General features: G+C 42.7%; 1 protein-coding gene across 1 annotated transcript in view; it reads right to left on the bottom strand.

Annotated features, from left to right (window-relative positions):
• Positions 1–4,598: 4,598 nt before the first annotated feature.
• CREBRF (CREB3 regulatory factor) overlaps positions 4,599–22,845 on the bottom strand; it is an 80,673-nt gene continuing 62,426 nt past the window's right edge. The window contains exons 5-10 of the mRNA XM_068098661.2: positions 19,449–20,379; positions 18,995–19,231; positions 14,383–14,572; positions 12,790–12,863; positions 12,537–12,659; positions 4,599–10,902 (exon numbers count right to left, since the gene is read on the bottom strand). Coding sequence (XP_067954762.2) covers positions 10,787–10,902; positions 12,537–12,659; positions 12,790–12,863; positions 14,383–14,572; positions 18,995–19,231; positions 19,449–20,379 — 1,671 coding nt within the window. The 3' untranslated portion in view covers positions 4,599–10,786. The remainder of the gene's footprint in view (positions 10,903–12,536; positions 12,660–12,789; positions 12,864–14,382; positions 14,573–18,994; positions 19,232–19,448; positions 20,380–22,845) is intronic.

Below are 22,845 nucleotides of genomic sequence, written 5' to 3'. Positions count from 1 at the left end.
TGTTGACAAAGATAACGTGTAATACCGGCTACCACCAGGTGGCGTTTCTTGGCCTACGTTAGCACATTAGGAGCAGATGGACAGACAGACAAACTAACAAATGGACCAAAATGCAATGCCCTCTCCTTTGCAATGGTAAAAAAAACACAAATCTGTCTTTACATCTACAGTACTCAATCAGTGTGACCGGTGTTTTGTGCGACCCCCTTTTCATCGGTGTGACCCCCTTTTTGACTTAAGGATTGCCTTGGCTCTATTTGGCATCGAATCAATTAGTTCATGGACGTTACTCGAGTCAATATATTCCAAACAGTTTTGGAATTCACTCCAGAGCGCAATCGCGGAGCGTCTGTCCGTTTGTATGTCAATCGCCTATAGATCACATTTTTACTCCGATCTTCACGAAACTTAACCACCTGGTAGACGTAGTGAAAAGCTGGAAGCCTATCGTTTTTGAGGTCAAAAGGTCAAGGTCAGATAAATCGTCAATTTTCAACACTTGATAACTATGTATATATGATTGATATAAAACTGAAATATATAGATGGACGGTGAACTCTCGTTGAGGTGAAGTATTTGTCGTCCCCTGTGAGTACGTCTATTAATTACGTACTGTTTGAACCGAGTACGTCTATTAATTACCTATTATTGGACCTTGATCTTGACTATGTCTAATAATTGCAGACTATTGGAACATACCTTTCAGACACCTTTGACCTTGAGCCCTTACACCTTTTAGACCCATAATAACCATTATAACCCTCTAAGACCCCCAAGACCCCACAGGACTCTGCAGACCACATTAAAACCCTTAGTCCCTAAGAACTTATAGACCCCGTTAGACCTTCTGTCTGAGGGCTTTCTGTAATAACATGCGAAGTTCACCAATCATAATAAAATGGCCTCATTGGAAAACCACCTCAGTACCACCATCTGAATATTTTCAGTATAGCTAAGAGGGTGCAAAATGGAATCAAAAATTTTTTTTCTCAGGTTTTGCTCATCTTGGTTGGTGGCGTCGGGAAAAGTCCCACGTGGAATATTTAAAATTTGTCCACGTGGCAAAGAGAAAACGGTGTCCATGACAACAATTTCACCTCCAAAATCAAATGTGATTTTTTTTGTGATTTTATTAATGCCAAAACTCAGGAATTGAAGTCGTCAGAAACTTACACTGCTTATTTGCACACCTGTGTATAAAATCTGGTCAAAATTAGTCAAAGGTCAGGGTCAATGCCATTCAAAACATGTAAAAGGCCTATTATATTAGGTGACAATTAGAAAATGTATCAAACAAATTTGGAATGCACAACATTTCATAGGTCAAATTATCCAAATTGCTGTTTCCATGGCAACTATTGTTTGTTTGGATTTCGCTAGTATTGTGCTATGCAGCATGTCTGTTTTTTTTTTGGCTGTTAGCAGGATATCTCAAAAAGTTATAGACGGATTCGGATGAAACTTGTTGGACAGGTTGTTTGTGTGACAAGGAAGAATTGATTAGATTTTGGTGAAGATCTGAATATGGATTCGGATATGAGAATTATTTAATTTTTTAAATGATTCTTCACCATTGGGAGATAGGGCCAAAAACGAGACATAGAATTTGACAAAAATTTGACAAATGGAATTTTACAAAACTTGGTGGACGGGTTGGGTTGGTGACAAAAACAAGCCAATTCGATTTTGGTCCAGATCCGGCCTATCAGTGAGATACAAAATGTAAACTGTTCAGGTTGGTGGAGGTATATTCTTTGTCGACTCCTTCCACCTTTTACCTTTTAGACCCCGAAGAACCAAACATAGAACCAAATATGTGACTTTTCAAGTTAAATCAGATAATTGGGAACCAGACTTGGTGGGGTAATTACCATGCGTCCGCGAATGACAAAGCAGGGTTAGGCAAGTGGTTGCGTAGGTGCGTGTCTGCATTTTAAAAATTCTTTTTCTTGGCAACCGTTGGTCCGATCGACACGAAATTTTACCATAGGAGCCTGTAGAATAGTTTAACGGTAATTATGACGTCACAGGTCATGTGGTACAGGCGCCATCTTGGAGAAATCGAAAAACGTTGCAACTATATCTCTGAAACCGCTCCATGGAAAATAATTAAACATGGTGCGTTGTCAAGTACTCCCAATGGGGAACAAAAGCATGATAATGATGGCATCATAGGTGAAGTGGTATACCAGCCAAAAATGTTTTAATCGAATTCCTTATCCTAAAAATCTGATATTGCATGCACATGATCTATGACCCATTTGTATTGAAATATTAAATTGATGACATAATAGGTCACATGGTTTGGCAGTCATATTGGATTGAAGGAATATATTAAATAATTATGTCTCTGAAACCGCTCACCCTATCGATCCAAAATTTTACAAACATCATCCAACAGCACTGTTGCATATAGTTTGAAAATGATGTCCTAGGTCACGTGGTTTGGAAGCCATCTTGGGTAGAAAAACGAACCTTATCCGATCAACACGAAACTTCACAAATGTGATCCCCTACCCATACATATGCAGAGTGATGGCATCTACCCGTTGTGGGACTATGTGGAGGCATATTGGCGACACAGTCGCATTGTTCTAGTTTTCTCTGCAATTGTTGGTCCAATTGACACGAAATTTTCACCATCGGAGCACCTCTGGCCATAGAATTTGTGATAATTATGACGTCATAGGTCACGTGATACAGGAGCCATCGATATCTCCGAAACTGCTCCAGGGAAAAAATTGAAACGTGGCTCATTATGAAGAACTCCGCACGGGGAATAAGTGTTGTTAACCCTTAGATGCAGGCGTCAAGATTTCTACATAAACGCAGCCATTGGGCCTCGGAGGCCCAACAGATGTAGTTTTTTTTTCTTCTAATTTATAGATTTTTTCTTTTCTTTCATATCCTTTTTCAATCCAAGTCGATGCTCATGGATGTGTATTTGCTCAGAAAATGTGAATCATTGATCCTATTATTTGGAAGAATCCCATACAAGTAATGAATCTTTTTTTTTTTTTTGCAAAAAATTCTTTTGTTCTTGGTTTTTCAACTTTTTTTCTCTAACAGGTTGAGGCTCATGGAGGAGTATTTGCTCCAAAAATATGATTCACTGATCCTTTTATTTAGAATGTATATGTCCACAACTGTCAAAAATCATACACCAATGCAGGCCCCACGAATGTTCCCACTAAACTGAATGAAATTTTCATATTTTTGTCACTGAATTATTTGTAACCAGGTTATAGGAGTATATAATGAGGCTCAAATCAAGAAAATAATGATATAACATAGTAGGACAACAACATTTATGCGGGGCCTCTAAGGCCTCAGGCCTGCATTCGTGTCGGATTTTCGGGTTACAAGTGGAGAATGAAGATTTTCCCACGAGCCTGAATGAATTTTTTTTTTAATGTCACTGAATTTTGTGTAACAACATGAAAGTTGGTGAAAATGAGGCTCATTCCCAAAAAAAAAAAAAAATTGTACAGCATTGTTTTTGCAACAACAACAACAAAAAAAACTTTGTGGGCCTCCGAGGCACAATCACTGGATCCAAGGGTTAATGATGTCATTGGTGCCGTAATTATAACATAATTCGACAGGGACAATGCTTAGTCTGATCAGTTTGAAATTTCTTGAGCGTGATCTATGCAACAATTATATTAGAGGATGTAAACTTATGATGTCATCGCTCATGTGGTCTGGCAGCCACGTTGGATCAAGGAAAAAAAAAACCCTTCAAAAACAGGAGAGTTGGCTCACACCAAGTTGACTGTGCAGGGTAAGTATTCTATGAATATCATCTTGTTGTTGGAGTGTCTGATCCGAGTCTGTGGGGTCGGCGGTTCGAACCCTGGCCGAGTCACACCCAAGACTAAAAATGGTGTGCAAGCTTACTGCTTCCTTACTTGACAGTCAGCATTTAAAATTTAAAAGGATAGAGTACAGACAAACAACCACAGGTTGGGAAACAGCATAGGAGTTGATGGGCCTAATGGCCTTCTCCTGCATCGAAGTTGCTTATAAGGGAACTCGAATTATATTAATCCTCTGACAAGAATGATGGACTTGCTGGAGATGACAAAAACCAGTGCGATTTCATTGCCGTCGGACCAAACGTTCTTCTTGGTTATAGGGCACGGGGGGGTTGGAAGGGGAGGGTGATTGACCGTCTCATACATAATATTTGTCCCACCTTTATCAGGAAAGTCTGAAGTTGAACCAAAGCCATATATTCGGTGAAGTCAGGATAGCAGGTCGCAAGTGAAGAAACCTAACTTGTACATAGGAAGGAAGTATCATCAAGGGAGATGAAAATGGTCAAAAAGTTATAAAACTGCTGTTTATAAAATAATTAAGTCTCATTTCCCTCCTAAATGCTCTTTATGATCTTGTACACAAATTATATGCAGGGTCGTGTATATTAGTGCGCTTTTCACACAAATCATGAGGACATTAACGAGACGACAGCTGGATCAAAATGGTCGATGGGATTTGAACAGGGAATTAGAATCTTAACACGAGCCGTGGGTTCACAGTTACAAGTCGGTTGTTAAGACTTTCCTCCATAGGACGCGGAAAAGGAAGAGGCGAAAGACGTTTTGAATGTTTATTGAAGAGACAAGAAGCCTGGCATGGTGCAAGACAGCTGTGGCAATGACATTATGGTAACACGAAAGCAGCCAATTCCAACGGTATGAAAGTCCATTGTCCATTTCCAGATACCATTTTCACTCCAATTGCAATGGCAAAAAGGAAGAAATAAAAACAGTTCCAAATGAAATACAATCAAAAACGATGAAAAAAAAGAAGAAAAAACTAACTACAATTACAAACTACCAATATTTCACCCCATTGGTTTTTGCATGCAGAATTAAGTAGTGCAAGATGCAGTTGAGTGACAGAATTAGTAGTGATGCAATTGTGTGGATCATAAGACAAATGACTGGATTTCTGATAAGAGGTAAGATTGTTATTTAATTCAGAGCCCAGAAGCATTTGCACGAAGAAACGGTACAAACTGCCAAATGAGAGCAATATATTCCCTAAAGCGGAGTGTGGTCCGTGTCACGAGCATCCGCGATGAGAGCGAATGGCGAGATCCACAACGCGTGCGGACGGGTGAGAGTTCAGCGGAAGGGTGATGGTCAGTGGCAACGAAAGGATGAAAACGACTTATTCAGTCCCCCCCCCCCCCCCCTCTCCCCCCGGACAATCATCGCTCCAGCCAAAACATCAAGTGCTTTACGTTTCGGGCTATAAAGTGAAAAATATTTAAATTACAAAGTGCATATATTGTAATAGATACTATTCCACGCTATGTCTGTGCATTAAAGCGCATATATTGAAGGACGTACAAAGACGAGGAAAAGACAAGGAGGGACAAAACCATTGGTCCGAGTTTTGAAAGCACAAATAAGCGTAGGCACAGAGGGAAGAAAATCCCACATACTCTGGACAAGAATAATTGTTAGTTTTATTCGTTTTTTTTTTGTTTTTTTTTAATTTTTAATCATAGCACCTTAAGCAGCAGCAACGACTCTTTAAATTACCGACCGGGCCACGCGACGATCGATTAGCCAGTTACCTTACATAGGCGAGGCATCCGGTCAGGCACCCAGGCAGAACAAAAAACAGAAAACTCAGCCGAACAAACCGAAGATTCATAAGGGGAGCCTCGTGTCTCCTACGAGCAGAAGGATCGGCTCACTGAAGCACTCAAACCATTATGTGCAGTGCTCGTATGGAACGAAAGGGAACGGGTAAAGGGGGGACACGTTGGGAGCATTAAAAAATACAATTGAAATAACAGGAAAACTAAAAAACATGTATAAATTTAAAATGGGAACCTATAATAGATGGGGATAGAGATTACAACAAGGTACAATCTGGTTGGATTATCAGCAGCGAGACGGAGACACATCTCAAACCACGAAAAACCACCTCCGGCAACTTCAAGTATCAGATTTCAAAAAAAGAAAAAAAGCCACTTGTCGACTCGACTTCCTGCAGACAAAACCTTGTCCGTTTAGAAAATACTCGACGAGGTGGACAGACTCACTTTCTGCCCACCCAGCGGCCATGTGCAACACTCGCGAGCGACCATCGAACACGCTTCTGACGGACCACCGCCCAGAAACGTCTCAAAGCTCAGGTTCACTTCTCTTACCGCATCGGCCTCCATTTTTAAAACCAAAAAGCTGGAGGCCAAAACCTCTACAAGACACAGTACTACATCTCACGCTCATTTCCAACTCATAATAATAATAGTAATACGAATAATAAATGTAAGTAACACTCTCACCAGTGGGCCAGTCACCATGTCATGTCAATCTGCAGGACAGTGTACAATATTTAGGATGCAACAAAGGCCTAAACATTCAAAGGTTAAGGCAGCTGACGATCCTAAAGCATAAAGCAAACAAGAAAAAACGGCATTAATACATCTTTAGTTGGCTTTTCCAAAATGAAATGAAACTAAAGCTGGAATTTGTGTCGAGATGCACAACATGTCAACTGGGATAGAACCAAACTGCAAATTTGCAGCTTCATCCATCATGCCAGACTAACATGGGAATGTAGATTAAATATTTGTACACATCAGGTCCGAGCAGTCCGACAAGCAGTTCCGACAGTCGTTTGAGCCTCTTTTCTACAAAAGACGTCACTTCCTGGGACATTCTGATGGTCGAAATGAGAGTTCGCCACGGTTCGAGTTCACAGTAGCTCAATGGATTTGCTAACGTGGAGTCGGTTCACTCGGAACATTACACTCCAATTTACCTCCGCCTGAGCAGCAGGAACAAAGAAACAAATGATGAATGTCGAATTGCATCACTGGAAATGCCATTATCCATTTCAATCCCAACAGTATGGCCGCACCGATTTCCATTGGGTTAGTGGAGTGCTGGTATGGGGGCAATGACCAATCGGTGATCTCATAATTGAAGAAGTTCCGACACATCCAGGCGACCTTGGATGTCCCAAAGTACATGATTTTTTTTTTTTTAGAACAAACTGCTGTTCAAAAATTACAATGCGACAAATGTTTCTGTGGAATGAGTGAATAATAAAAAGGGATAATTTAAAACGTGTTACATAAAGCACCCGTTTTGATGTCAATTACAATCTTCAAATGGGATAACGCATCGGGTCGTCTCAAGCCCACTTCCCATCCTCCCACCCCGGCCCACGCTGTCCCCCTCCAACCCCACAAAATAAAGGGCAGCCCTCACGGTGAGGGCACGCAAGCACAACATTGCACCATGGCAACTTAGGACTCCACCATCCCCGCCACAAAAAAGACAACCTATGGTTTGGCCTGCAATTCCCGTTTGGCAATAACGACATTTCTTGAACTGGCCGAGGAAAGAGTACGAGACCTTCTAGAACCTTCTAGGAGAGAACCGTCTAGGAGAGAACCTTCTAGGAGAGAACCTTCTAGGAGAGAACCTTCTAGGAGGGAACCTTCTAGGTAACAGCTCAACAGGCCTTAAAACTCGGCGTTCCACTGTTGGCGTTATCGAGTTGAAATGTGGTCGATAAAACGGAATTGCTCCCCTAAAAGTTACCTTCGTTACAAAGAGTTCCTCATAACGGGACCTGATTATTTGTAAGTGTTTCAGGGTTTACGAGGCCTTTCCCAAAAGGATGCAAGATGCTACATTTTTACCTGCAAATTGCGACTCGAGTTCCCTGGATTGGTCAAAGGGTATGCACCTGATGCACCAAGTGGGTGACGTCCCGTGCCCAGGTATAATGGCACGGTTCCTGCTTTGGTTTTGTTGATAACATTATGGTAAATGTCATGGCTGTACCACGAGATCCAACTAACATAAGTGCCAGATTAGATTAAACAGTTGTGGAGGGGGTGGTCCATAAGTCATGTCCCCCCCATGTTTGCATTAACGATATTGACGGGCATACATTACCTCATGGACACAACTGAAAGGAGATTTAATAAAACATGAACCAGTGTTTCTAAGCGTCCACGGGGTTTCAATTGTTAGCTGCGGGTATAGACGCATGGACTACCCTGTACAATGATGTCATTTTTACATTACAGTATGAGCTTGTGGATATGCAAAGCATAGTTCCACCTGCATGCATCCATTTCATAGTAGGATTCCCATCACAGAGACACTTTCAGGTAGAGATGTAGCATTTAGCCTGGGCCGGACACTTTGCAGCAAGATCACGTGGGACAAAGTTTTATCCAACATTTCCCGTACAAAAATCATTCTGAGGATCTGACGGAGGCAACGAGTGCAAACCTAAGATGGACACGGATGAGCCGAGCAATGGTCGTAAGACCAACACCAAATACGGAGGTTGCGTCTACTACTGAGAATCTCACCATGATGGTCATTATGATGCGGGTTGTGGTTTGAAGGTCTGTCTGGAAGAATCAACGGTCTCATCATCGAAGCTTACTTTGGCTAGTCATGCAATGAGAACCAGACTATATATTCGTGTGGAAGCTTAACGAGCAGATACCACAGGTATCTATTGTGAGCAGGTACTGCCTACAACAGTTCCACGAAAGAAACCCCAAGCTCATTGAAATCCAGGGATCTTGGCAGCACCGGCCTATCGTCCAACTATAAAAGCTCAATACAGAATCACAGGCAAGGCACAATCGGCTCAGTACAGACAATATCCCTACTACACCCGTGGACCCGTAAATGCACAGGTCCCACCCCACCTATCGATTCATGGTCTGTTTTTGGCCCATTCACTTTCAACCCCTCGTTCAAAACTAAAATAATAATCATCTCCCTTTACTCCCTAACCACCACCACCTGCAATACATCATTCCGATGCATCAGCAACCAATCCCAACAAGCTTCCTTAATTTAATTATTTACCGCCGTGCAATGTTTCAAACAAACATGCTCCAAGCCTCCTACCAACAGACTGACAATTCTGATGTGAGTGGAAGCTAGTTTAGAGAATATCGAATTTGCACAAAAAAAAAAAAAAGGTTCGTTGGTTGTCAACATTCGATGCCCGAAAGTCGAATCAAAATACGACACCATTCACTTGGCATTTCCGGTACAGTGAAGGTCTTGTCGAGATTAAAACAACAAACATTTCAGAATGAATTGTGGTTTCATTTCAATCGTTTGCCCCCCCCCCCCCCCTCCTTGCATCACCCCTCCCAAATAAATTTAAAATATAATCCTTGCATTACAGAGGCAAATGTCAAACCTATAGAGTATAGAGCATCTTTTGCCTCAAGAAAACCAAGGCCTAACCCACCCAGCCTGTAAACTCACTAGATTTCCACGAGTACGTTACGGTCATTTCAACAAATATAAAACACCGTCACGATCCCAGCTTAGGGTTGCTTTCAGTTTCGACCACTTCACAGCACTCCTTCACAATCTCGGGAAAGGCGTTCCTTGTGAAACGAGGGCCCCGTTTATCTCCCATGACTTCAGGACCATTTTACTCGCACGCGATTAGAAGAAAGCACCGAAGGATTTGGTGTCTGTGATCCTTTAAAATGTACATGTACGGAATGGAATCTGCAAACGGTTCCAAACTGCCGGACTAAATGATGAGCCAAAGGAATAAACCAAATCTCAAAGAGGAGCACAACAATACCAACACACACACACACACAAAAAAAAAAAACAAAGTGCGAAATCATCTTGCAGGTATCCCTCGAGTTCGAGGCAGGAACCGTACAAACCTCCTACAACCTAACAGCACTCCCAAAGAACCGTCAAAGTCCAGGAACAAAAAAAACAACAAAAAACACAAAGCTCAAAAACAATGCGGAGTACAAATCAGCATCTCTGGACAAGTAGAATATCAAAAGGTAAACTACCTTTCTTTTCTACGCGTCTTTTTTTTGCAGCAACACTGCATCATACAATAGTCGAACCGGCCGTGAGCTGGTCTACAAAGTACACGTACCGGTTGATTAAGCGCTGGATAAGACGTTGTATCCACATGTCCATTTCACAAACAGTTACACGTGGGCAGCTTGAAACGCACGGCAATTTCCATTATGATGTTACACTGTTGACTTTTAAATGGCCTGAGATATTTAGCGACAAATCTAGGCAGAGTGTACTTGAACGCCTACACACAAAAACTGTTGCTTTTTACCCATTCTTTATAGTTTCCATTTCGCACTAATCTCAGCTTCTTGGAAGTGCCTTCCTCCACGGGTTTACGACTCTAGTCCCTTTTGTTCTGCGCTTCACCATGCTATCTGCGTTGCTTTTAACTCTCGTACTCTGTCGTACCATATGCACGTTGCTCTCCGTCGCTCTCCTCCGCTTCCACACCCAATTCCCTTGCATCTTTCCCTTTCATTTCTATCCGTCTGCACTACCCTCGATCTCCAAGTTGCTTCCTCCTTGCGCTCCATCATTCTCCATCACCTCTCTGTTAAGGTGCAACCAACAGCACTGGAGCAACAAAGCCAGCAACAAATGGTGGCATAAAAGTTACAACAAGCATGATGGCAGGAAGTTATCAAAAAAGGAAGTTCTGGCAGAATCAGCCAGCAATCCTAGAGATCTCTCTCTGAGGGATAGAACAAGTGTGAGGGACTAGACCCTTTGTTGAACTATTCTCAACCTCTGCGAGCCCCAGATCGTCTCGGCAAACTGCCCTGTAAGCCAGCCAGCATCGCAAGCTCCTCGCCTCGACACCACAAACATTACTCCCCCTTTCCCAACCCACCAGTACCATAAAGCTAGCTAGCGGTGGGGAAGAAGGGGGTGGGGGGGTAAGCAGTTGAGGAGACGAGGATTGACTGGCCAGCTCAGTCTCCACTGGGGGAGGCTTGTGTAAGGTTCAAACTCCCCCAAGGATCTCCTGCAGCTGTTGCTTCGAGAACGCGATTGACAAACTCTGGAGTGTGACTGGCAATCATTGGACCTGGGGTGTTGGTCGTTTTTTGTGGGGGTAGGGTGGGAGAATGAGGCAGAGACAGGATTATTAAACAAAGAAGCTAGTATGATCAAATATAGCCTTGTTACACTGAAAAGCAGTTACAATTTAAATTATGACTTGAACTGCACTTGAAAAATAAAATTTAGAGACAACAAAAGGGCCCATATACATATTCATGCAGAGGAAAGGGGTGCGATAAAAAGGTAAAGTTGTAAAAAGGAAGAGAAGGGGGCAGGATGGAGGATAAAATGGGTAGAGAAATTACAGGAGGGAAAGAGAAATAATGAGTTTGGGAAAAGAAGAAAGAATGAGAATAATTGGACTAGGTTTGGGGAAATGTATCGGGCAGACAGAGGAGGAAGGGGGGAGAAAGATAGTGTTAGTTGACATGCACCACAACCCAAGTTGCTGCCCAAACCCGGGTTCCCTAGCAGCCAGCATATGCAGGATAGTCTATCCGAGCCGAGTTAAAAGGTCGTGTTTCTATTCAGTGGGAATTTATGATTGTTGTGGGCGGTTCTTTCTCAGAAAGCGTCGAGTGAACCCGACAGGGTGGCAAACCCACCTGGTATCGCTAGTCACGTCAGTGGTCTTAGGTGCGCTGCAAGGCCCGAGAGAAACGTTACATCTACGATTTCAACTCGGATTATTAGAGACCAAAAAAAACCTTTTCCTTTCAGTTTGACTCAAATTATACATGCTCACTTGCTATCTCATTGGCTGGTTATTATCTCACCGTGCATCGGCACACTTTGGGAAAGGATCATTATACGATGCAGGCAAGTTTGCACTGACAGCGCAAAACGGGATGGTTAAATTACATGGAAATGCAATATCATGGCCATAATGGGCAGCATGGTTCCCCCAAAGCCCCCCCGTCCCAGGTTGAGTGGTGCATGGAAACAACAGAATGTTATTGAGATGGCCCCAAACTAATGCGAACACACATTCGTTTGCTTACAAACTACCAATGACCCAATTGTTTGGGATTTCCCCTAAGCCTTTTTCTTTTCTTCCCATCTTGCAATGCCCAACTCCATGTGTGTGTGTGTATGTGTGCACTCGCGTGGGTGCGGGTGCGTGTGTAAAGTCCACACAGGCTGAGTGGGTGTGACTATCATTTTCCTCCAATAAAGGCGGAATGAATCTCCATTCATTCATCTAAGATCTTCAACAGGCCCGATCAAAATCCAACAATGGGCTTGGCAGCTATAGGAAGTAAGAATACAAACAGCTTGTTCATAGTGTCCGATAAAATATCATCCCGAGTATCTCGAATGATAGCGCAGGGTGCCGAGTGACCCTCTCAGGATACTCATCCCCTTTGCATAAACTCCAAGAGCATCATCATTCAACGTTATCAACAACTAACTTCCGTTTGTCTGTAAAAGGCGGTGTCTGTTATGATTCGTGCAGGTATGTGATGTTGTACTCGTATTTGATTGGTAGTTTTGGGGTGTGTTGGGATCGATGAATTGGAAGAAAACCAGGTTTAGCCAGTTCGTGCAGTGGAATGTTGTGATATCCCAATTGTGACACAGGCCTCTTTATAACGAAATGGCTTTTGTCTAAAACCCAAATCTTTCAAAATGTCTTCAATGTATTGGCAAATCAGTGACCTAGGGAACAAGCGACGTGCTTCTGCAACTTGGCACTCATGCTTTCTTCATCACCGTTGTCTGGCTGTTGAACTCGCTGCACGATGTCTGCTTTTATAGATCGAAGCACACGGAGTAGCCGCTCTACACACACATTACCAAACCAAGAACAGAGGAAGTTGAAGAATAAATCAACTTTCTGGAAAGGAACCGAGTATTAAAGTAAAGTAAAATTTAAAAGGCATGGGGTAAAAAACGGGGAAGTTTCACTTACCATGCTCTGCATTAAGTCCACACAGTTTTACTTTGTTTGCCTCGTGCTGCGCTTTCTTCTTAAGTCGGCAAGCACTGGGAGAGAAAGGGAAAGGGTTGAACAGAGGTTAAATGTGGTAGTTTTACAAAGTGGAAAAGATGGCTCAATCGAGTAATGGGAATTTTCACAATTTTTCCATTACTTTCATATCAAAGGAGAGAATCAGGGCAGGCAGAAGAGAGTAAAAGAGTAGTCATGGAAGGGTGGATAGAGGAGTAGAAGTAGTAGTGGCGTAGAAGAGTGGAAGGAGGATGAGGAAGATGAGAAATAGTAGAAGAGAGGAAGAGGAGTAATAGTAGAAGAGAAGCAGTAATAGTGAAAGAGTAAGAGGAGGAGGAGTAGCGGAAGCGAAGTAGAGGAAGAGGAAGATGGAAGATGGAAGGGGAAAAGGAGTAGTAGTGGAAAAGGAATAGTGGTAGTAGTAGTAGTAGAGGAGGCAGAGAAGGAGGAGTAGAGTAGTAGTAGTAGTAGAGGAAGCGGAGAAGGAGGAGTAGAGTAGTAGTAGTAGTAGAGGCGGGGTAGTAGAGGAGTAAGAGGAAGATTAGAGGAGGAGTAGTATTAGAGTAGTATTAGAGTAGTAGTAGTAGTAGTAGTAGTAGTAGTAGTAGTAGTAGTAGTAGTAGTAGTAGAGTAGTGGTAGTGGAGAAGGGGGAGTAGGAGTAGAGTAGGAGTAATAGTAGTAGCAGTAGATAGTTGCAGTAGTAATAGCAGTAGCAATCGAGATGAGTAGTTGTCATAGTGATGGTAGGGTAGTAGTAGTAGTAGTAGTAGTAGTAGTAGTAGTAGTAGTATTAGTAGTAGTAGTAGTATAAGTAGTAGTAGTAGTAGTAGTAGTAATAATAGTAATAGTGGTAGGGAGGAGGAGTGGTAGTATAGAGTAGTAGTAGTCGTAGTAATCGTGGTAGAGGGGAGGAGGTCGATGAGTAGAAGGGAAAATGACGATGAGAAGTAGAGGAGGTGTAGAATAGAGAGGAGGAGGTGTAGGACAGAGGATGAGGAGCAGTAGAGAGGATGAGGAGTAGCAGAGAGGAGGAGGAATAGAAGAGAGGAATAGAAGAGAGGAGGAGGAATAGAAAACAGGAGGAGGAATAGAAGAGAGGAGGAATAGAAAAGAGGAGGAGGAATAGAAAAGAGGAGGAGGAATAGAAAAGAGGAGGAGGAATAGAAAAGAGGAGGAAGAATAGAAGAGAGGAGGAGGAATATAAGAGAGGAGTAGTAGCAGAGAGGACGAATAGAAGAGAGGAATAGAAGAGAGGAGGAAGAATATAAGAGAGGAGTAATAGTTGAGAGGCTGAGGAGTAGTAGAAAGGCAGAGGGGTAGAAGGGATCAAGATGCCAAGTAGTAGTTATAGTAGTAGAAGAGAGGAAGAGGAGTAGTAATAGTTGAAGAGAAGGATTAAAAGAGGGTGACACAAAGAGGATGAGAAGAACCTGATGAGGAACAGAAGAAGATGAACAGAATAAAGGATGATGAAAATACCTTGGTGTTTAAATATACATTCAGGGAAATGTGTGATGAAGTGAGAGGAAGGGAGGAATGGTGGAGAATCGTACCGAGAAGCGAGCTTGTTCTTTTCTTTGCGCAACCGTGGGCGTGCAGGTAGGGGTAGCTCACACACAGGAGTAAGCTCGCCAATCTGGTGGTTGAGTTGTTGTAGCTCATTGCCAATTTGCAGCAGCTTCCGTGGGCTGGGCGTCACATCTTCCACAATGGAGCGACGGCAACGCTTTGTGCCACGCTTTACTGAATTACAGCAACACGGAGAGGAACGTCAGGGCTGAGTCGAGATACAGTGCAGTACAAATTATCAGATTACAAAAGCAGATAATAGTGTGATATCTACCAGTGTGCGTGTGTGTGTGTGTGTGTGCGTGTATGTGTGTCGTTGGTTGTTATCTCCATTTGCGGGTTTCAGGAGGTGGAACTGAGTCCTCCCAGGACCCAGAGTATCCATCTCCACTTCGGTAATGGATCACGGTTCATGGACCAAGCTGTTCAACGTTTTCACAGTTTGTTCCAGGAGCTCTTTTCAGGATCGCCACCGAACCCCGGACTGCTTCCAGTTGTAGTTCCATTTGTGGGAATGGTTTTTAAAATCCCAGTGAGGTTCTTCTTCATCATTCCTGTTGCTCCAATTTATCACTGGTACAATGTCGATGCTCTTCAGCTTCCAAGATCTCTTGACCTCATTTTTGAGGTCCTGGTATTTGGTCATTTTCTTGATTTCTGCGTTGTTTAGGCCAAAATCGTTGGGTCTCTCAATCATCAATGCTGTCTTTTCCTGATTAACTGATTCGATTTTGGGATCACAATGTCAAAGGCCAAAGGTCAGAGGTCATGTTTAGTTAAAAAAAAACAAAAAAAAAACACCGCAATAACTTGACGGGATTGTGACCAAATTTGGTAAAAGTATGTATTATGATGCAAAGATGAACATATTTTATTTTGGGGTCAAGGTCATAGGTCAAAGTCTGTCAATTAATAGTAATGTTTAATCAAGCCTATAGGCTTCTTCCTTATGACCAACTCTACTGCTCGTCCATGCGAAATATGGCGATTAAATCAAACATGGACCAAATTTGGTCTATAACTTGAGAACGGCTGAAGTTATCTAATTCAAACTTGGTACAGGTATGTATAATGATGTAAAGATTAACCAATTCGATTTTGGGGTCAAGAGGTCAAAGGTCAGTGGTCACGTTAAGTAAAAACTATGTTGCTGCGCCAACTTATGAACAAGTGATGGGATTTTGAACAAAAATGGTATAAGTATATACGATGCAAAGATGAACCGATTGGATTATGGCATCAATAGGTAAAAGGTCAGAGGTCATGCCAGGTAAAAAATGTTATAACTTGAGAACAGCTGAATGGATTTAAATCAAACTTGGTACAAGTATTACCTCGTATAATGATGTAATAATGTGGGCGGAGGCAAATCGGTCAGCGACGTGACGTTGAAGAGTTGTTCTAGTTAAAGATTGCCCTTGGTTTGTGTTTCCATGAGTTTTCTGGTACTGGGATGTTTACATTTTTGCAGATATGCCAATGAATCACTTTGCATACTTTGTTGTGCCATTTGTGTGTAAAGTTGTTCTGATTTGCATCCCAAGTTCTGATTAGTTTTTTGCATCCCAAGAGCAGGTGATTAGTACTTTCTGTTTCTGTCTTGCAGAATTTACACTTGTCCATCTGGCTCAGTCCCACCATCTTTTTAAATCCATTGGTGTAGTGTCATTGATCTTGGGCATTTATTATGACTTGTTCGCCGTCCCAGTTGAGCTAACCTCTTCTTCGCAATTCCAATGAGCCTTATTTGTCTATCCCCACTCTCTCCAATTCTTTTTTGTATTTTCCTGATCTTTTGTCATTCTCCCAGTTGTTGGTGTATACTTCTTGATATTTATTTTGTCTTTTTGCAATTGTTGGGGCTGTATTTGTTGCCATTTCATTTTTCTGTGCCTCATCCACCAAATTTCGTTTGAATCCGTTCACAACTTTTTGAGATATCCTGTTCACAAACAGACAAAGGAGCAGACAAATAGGAGTGAAAACATAACCTCCATCCACCTTCAGTAGCAGAGGTAACTAGAACTGTGAGCAGTGCTATTGGCTTCCAAGCAGTGCAAGTCTGCCACCTTCATGGAGCCCCATTCTTAAAAATTTCTAGGAAAATGGTGCCCAAATCCATTGCTACCAGGAAAAAATACGCAAGGCATCCCTCGACAAATGCATTTCTCTGAGTTTTATCAATTTCATCTCTTATATTTTGTTGGCTAACTCTTCTTCCAGTCCATACTGCTCTTCATCATCTTCACCGCTCCTCTTCTTCCTCATTCTGCTATTCTCCCTCGTCTTTCGAAACATCACCGTCCACCTTTTCCACTCTTTTCCCTTTCATCTGTGCCCGAGTCACCTGGTCGTTGTCTCTGAACCGGTCTTGCCCCTCTTTCAGGGGGACACCGTCATTATTTTCTTTTGCCACACTCTTTCTTCGCCGCCTTTGGACAGGTTCTATGTTGGGGTTTGGTCCCCCGTCTCGATGTGTTATGTGTGTGTGTATGTATGTATGTGTATGTGTTTGTGTATGTGTTTGTGTTTGTGTATGTTTGTGTATGTGTAAGTTTTACTGCAATGATTCTAACCACACATCCCTAGAGGGCCATTCAGTTATATTATCCCCTTAGTTTAAGGTAAATGTTGGGAGGCCATTTTACCTTAGGGATAGTCATTTATTAAATTCATGTATATAAACCTAAACCTAAACCCATACATACATATACAGTATATATATATATATATATATATATATATATATATATATATATATATATATATATATATATATATATATATATATATAGGTGGGGCTTGAGATCCCCCTCCCCTTTTGTGCTTTATTGCTGTTTTACCAATTACCAAGTATAAACAAGTATATGTTCTGTTTTGATTGCTTTCTGTATACTTTTAATACTTTTATTCCTTTCATGTCCTTTGGAGACTTGTTATATCCTTATAAGGAGTTATATGCTTTGTAAAAGCCCAGGCCCTGTGATGGCATTATCCTTTACTCTGTGAAAGACCAACCGTATCTTTCCAGCCTCCCACAAGACTGTGTCAAATCACTTTTATGTTGGCATGTTTACGATTATCCACTCCCTTTGTACTTTCCAAAACCAAGGTTCTATGAGAAAGCCATCATCAAGGCTTACCCATGAGTGGCCTTGGATGAAGTAACCGATGAGCCCACTCTTTCTCTTTGTCTTGTGAAAGCCACACCCCAATATTCCCTTTATAAAGTGAAGCTTGATCGAATTATTTCGGAGCATTATGTTGTAGAGTTGGTCATTGTGAGCTTCTGTTCGACGTTTTGCTCTCCACAGCCTGTGTATTGGCGAATCCAATAAATATATCAGTTGTTCCTTCTCTCAGTCTCGAGTCCTAAGTCAACGAGTCCCGTCATATATACGTACATACCTAAATTAAAATATAAACCTAAATATATAAATATAAATATATAAACCAAAGGTATAAAACCTCCATCAATCCACACATCATAGTGAAGGCTATTGCATGAGGCATTCAATAATGTTATCCAATTTAGCGAGAGTCAAGTTTTAAGGGTCATTTTACCTCAGAGACTGCAACCACCTAGGTGTGCCAGATTTATTTTTGTTGTTTTTTGTTTTTTTGTATACAAGATCGAGGCTCGTGAAAGAGCTAACATTAATCACACAAAAGGTCAACTGACACATAAAACACAAAATAAGGGGAGCGGAACACAAGATGGGGAGAGAGGGGGAAGGACACAAACACAACATTTGAGAGCAGGATACCGAGAGAAATGTGGGAGAGGGAGGGCTTGGGGGGAGGTGGTAGAGGTTTCAAACATATCAACACTGCAAGGACTTCCAGGAAAGAAGTTGGAATAAAATAAATAAATAAATATAAAAAAAAGTGTATTTGGGGCGAATTAGCGGGGGTAGAAAAGATCAAGGTTTTGGATGGGGGAAGATAAGAGATGGTGGTGAACAGCTGTTTTAAAGACCTGGAGGGAGGAGTGGGATTGAAGGGAGTGGGGGAGTGAGGGAGTTTGTTCCAGAGGCGGGAGAAAAGGGGAATGAAAGAGTGAAGGTGAGCAGAGAGCCTAGATTTTGGCAGTTTAACCATAAGAGGGTTGTTGGCAGATCTTGTGCGACCTCTAGGAATATTAGGGGGACAGAGCACAGAGAGAGCTGGGGGAGCAAGGCCGGAGAGGAGTCGGTAGAAGACAGAAAGACCACCAACCTGCCTGCGGTGAGTGAGTGAAAGGCCCTCGGAGTTAGCTTCATCGCAGGAGATTCCAATGATTCTGAAAGCTTTGGTTTCAACAGCAAAGATTCATACTTTAGCGGAGTATTCTGGGCTCTTTATTTCTTGCAAGTTCCGAAAATGCTCGAGCATGAATGGTGTGGGTTGTTAGTGAGTGGCGCAAGCGTCAGTTGAGGCAACACAAATCGGGTCGTGATATTAACGCGACAAATTATTTGCGAAGCAACATCAAAAGGGGAGATGTAAATCAGGGTGTTACTGCATGTAGAATATGACAACAACTTAAGGTAAAGAATTGTGATTCAACATAAATAGTGAATGTGGCAGTGTGGGGCAGGGTACCCAGTGAGTTACCGTTGCTTTGGCATTGGTTGCTAGGAAGCGTATGTCTGTCCCATTCTCGACCCCCTTGGGCTCCAAACCTTCCAGAGCGCTTTGCTTGCCCTTCGGGAGGAACGTGGTGTTCTCCATACTCCCAAAAAAACCTCCACTTCTGCGATCGCCGCTTCTCTGTATCCTCAGCCCCACTGCAACTCTTATCACCTTTGGAATTTTCATCCTCTCCTTCCTCCTCCATGTCATTATGAAAGCCTTGGCAAGGGAGGTCAGAAAAACAAGCCGTCAAAGGAGCAAAATAAGGATGGATGAACAGGAAGGAAAGTGAGGAGCTCAGGGTAAAGTTGGATGAAAACGAGAAAGAGGGGAAGTTGAGTGGTTTAATTAACAGGAAGAATTAAAAAGTATTGGAATTTTGACAAATCAAGGGGTTTAAAAGAAGCAAGCAGAAGAAATTTTTTTCCCATCACACCTGGTTCAAGACCAATATCATTGAGATAGTTTTTTGCATCTTCATCCTCTTCTTCATCTTCTTTGTCCTCCAAGTCATCTTCATCAACATCATCCTCAGCCTCTTCATCCTCATCAGGATCTTTTTCTTCTTCAGCATCCTCATCCCCTTCCTCCTCATCATAGTCATCCTCCTCCTCCTCCTCTTCTTCTTCGTCCTCCTCCTCATCATCACTAGCTTCGCGATCACTCCCAAAGCCCTCATCATATTCCAAATCATCAAAGCCTGCAGGCTTCACCTCCCGTGGCCCACCGGTTCCACGTATTGAAGGCACCACATCCCCAACTCCTTGGCGATCCATATCCCCAGTCCTCACAGTACCACCTCCGGCACAAAAAAGTGAATAATTATGCTCTGCTTCCTTGTAAACGGGCTCCGACGAGCATTTCTCTCCTTTCTCTGCACCCCGCCTGTGCCTAAGTACCTCCCAGCCACCCACCGCCTTCACTACGACCATCCGAACTGGGGCTGTGTTCACGGCCTCAGCGCGCCTTGCCAACTTTCGGGGTCCAAGTGTGACGGCTGGTCGACTACGAGAAGATTCAGACCTGCATGATGGTGCTGGCAGCAGTGGTGATAGAGGTGATGGCAGCTTTACAGATTGCCTTGACACAGGTGATTGCGGACAAGTGGGTCTGGCCGGCGATAGGTCTGGCAGGGTGGCAGGGAGAAGGCGCGAGATGTCTGGTGGCTCGAGGAAAGGCTGAGAGTCATCAGCATTGAGCTGGGCCAGAGTAGGTGTCTGCGCAATGCCCTCAGCATTTTGGTAAGGATAGCCTGCTGGCTCCAACCCAAGGAGGTCCATTTCACTGCTGCCCCATGAAGAACCCAGGCTTGCAGGTGGAAATTCTGACCACACATCTCTGTTCTCACTCTCCCAAGGCTCAATAAGCTGCAAAATGTTGGAGGGTAGAGGAGATTTAGGAGAGGGGGGGGAGGGGAGGAGGTAAAAACAATTTAAATAATTATGCAAGTGCATGCTTTTTTTTTTTAATGGGAGGGAGTTGGTGAAACTGGTTCACTTTTTAAAGGCTCAGACCGCCTTGCTACTAATCTATCCCTTGGTATCTGACAAAATAGATATGATGCGTCTTTTTCTGATTTGCGATTTATAAAGTGGGTGTACCCCGGTTTAGAATAGGTACACCGTATCCCTGCGCATCGTAAGAGGCGACTAAGGGTTTGCGTCAGGAAGGGCATCCGGCCATAAAAACATTGCCTCAAACAGGGAACCATGATTGTCATGGGGCCCGCAAGGCTAACCCCCGCTCTAGCGGGGAAAATGGCCTTAAAACGATCATTCATATTCATTCATTCATTCAAAGCGGGTAATTTTGCGACTACAAGTCGAAATCTTCTTCTTCTGCACGATTAGCCGTGACATCACTCTCAGAAGTCGACCGCGATATCCGTAGTCTACAGTTTACATCGCGGGACGATTCAAATCAAACGGCGTATAATTTTAAATTTTCCACAAATATGCCCAGTCAAGGTGTCCTTAGTGGTTGAAGTAGTACAAACCGATATGGTTTCATGCTACACCAATGGCCGAAAGACCGTAAGTTTGACAGAAATTGGACGAGGTTTGTCTGAAATATCCGTGTGTGGATCGGGCCTACAAAATTCACATTTGTTCAGAGATGGCTATAGATCTTGTGGTTATCCACCACGATTGAGAGAGGATGTCATCCCCACGATTCAGCAGAATAAACAGCCGTCGCTCGAAACTGTAACAGCATCTCTACTGAGCTACATACAAAACACATGTACACAGCCAATTTGAGCGGTGAATTTAACGCCTGTGTTGGCCTGCCAGGGACCGATCTCACCTGGCCACCACCCTAACCCCACCTATCTATCACCCTTCCACTGGGTGGGACATAGGCAAGGCATGACACGCAATGGCACCACGATCACAGACACAAATGGCGTCCCAGGAAAGTTTGAAACGGCATAATCCTCTAACATACAGGACACCGGATCAGCCTGCGGTGGTGTGACAAAGCATTCATCACCCATTTTTCCGCATCGCATTCATGCAGCATTGTCCCAATCGTGTCCTTGCTGCGTCTGTGCTGATTTGGACGATTTGGCTGATTTGAACAATACGACGGATTTGGACGAAACTTGATGGAGAGGTTGTGTGTATGACGAGGACAAATCAATTCGATTTTGGTGAAGATCTGAATATGGATTCGGATACGAGAATTATTTAATTTTTCAGTGATTCTTCATCATTGAGAGATCGGGCCAAAACCAATTTATAGCAGGATATCTCAAAAAGTTGTGGACGGATTTGGACGAAACTTGGTGGAGAGGTTGTGTGAGTGGACAAGGAACAATCGATTCAATTTTGGTGAAAATATGCATCTAGATAGAAGAATTTAAGTGATTCTTCATCATTGAGAGATAGGGCCAAAAACGATATATAGCAGGATGTCTTAAAAAGTTGCGGACGGATTTGGACGACACTTGGTGGAGAGGTTGTGCGAGTGACAAGGAACAATCGATTCAATGTTGGTGAAAATATGCATCTAGATAGAAGAATTTAAGTGATTCTTCACCATTGAGAGTTAGGGCCAAAAACGATATATAGCAGGATGTCTCAAAAAGTTATGGACGAGTTCGGACATGGACGACTTATGACAAAACTAGGTGCATAAATTGGTTAGGTGACAAGAACAAGCTGATTAGATTTTGGTTCAGGTCTGGATCCAGATACAACCTATCTGTGGGATACAAAAAGTAAACTGTTCACCTGGCGGACGTATGCTCTCTACCGAGTGCGGTTCTAGTACCTATTTATTAGACATTCTACGGACGTAAATGAACACCCGTTTTGCTCTGGGTCTGTTGCACATCACGTGCAGTGCATTTCACCTCCCTGCGCCTTGTATTTATTGTTATTTAAAAAAACGTTTCTGTACACCGCCCTTGAGGTTTGGTTTGCAAGCCACCGTCTACAATTCCAATAGAAGAGATGTAATTACTCTTACGGGAAATGTTTTTCGAGTTTGTTTTATCCTCAAAAATAGACCATAGTGAACACACATTCTTGTAAAAAGATTGGCCTTTAAAACCTACCTTATGTAGTGGGACAGACATCTGTACAAACACACAAACTGACTGTGTTTTCTATGGTAGAATTTTGGCCCCATCTCTCAATGGTGAAAAATTACAAAGAATAATAGTCTCTGGATCGAGATATTCACCAAAATGTTATAATTTTGTCATTGTCACACACAATCTGTCCACAAAATGTCATCCAAATACATCCACAGATATCCTGCTCACAGACAAACAAACAGGAAGACAGACAGGGGTGAAAACACAACTTCTGTCACATTCGGTGGCAGTG

Source organism: Myxine glutinosa, chromosome 1 (genome assembly GCF_964187855.1).
Source record: "Myxine glutinosa chromosome 1, kmMyxGlut1.1, whole genome shotgun sequence".
Taxonomy (NCBI): domain Eukaryota; kingdom Metazoa; phylum Chordata; class Myxini; order Myxiniformes; family Myxinidae; genus Myxine; species Myxine glutinosa.
This window is presented reverse-complemented; position numbering and strand designations above follow the sequence as displayed.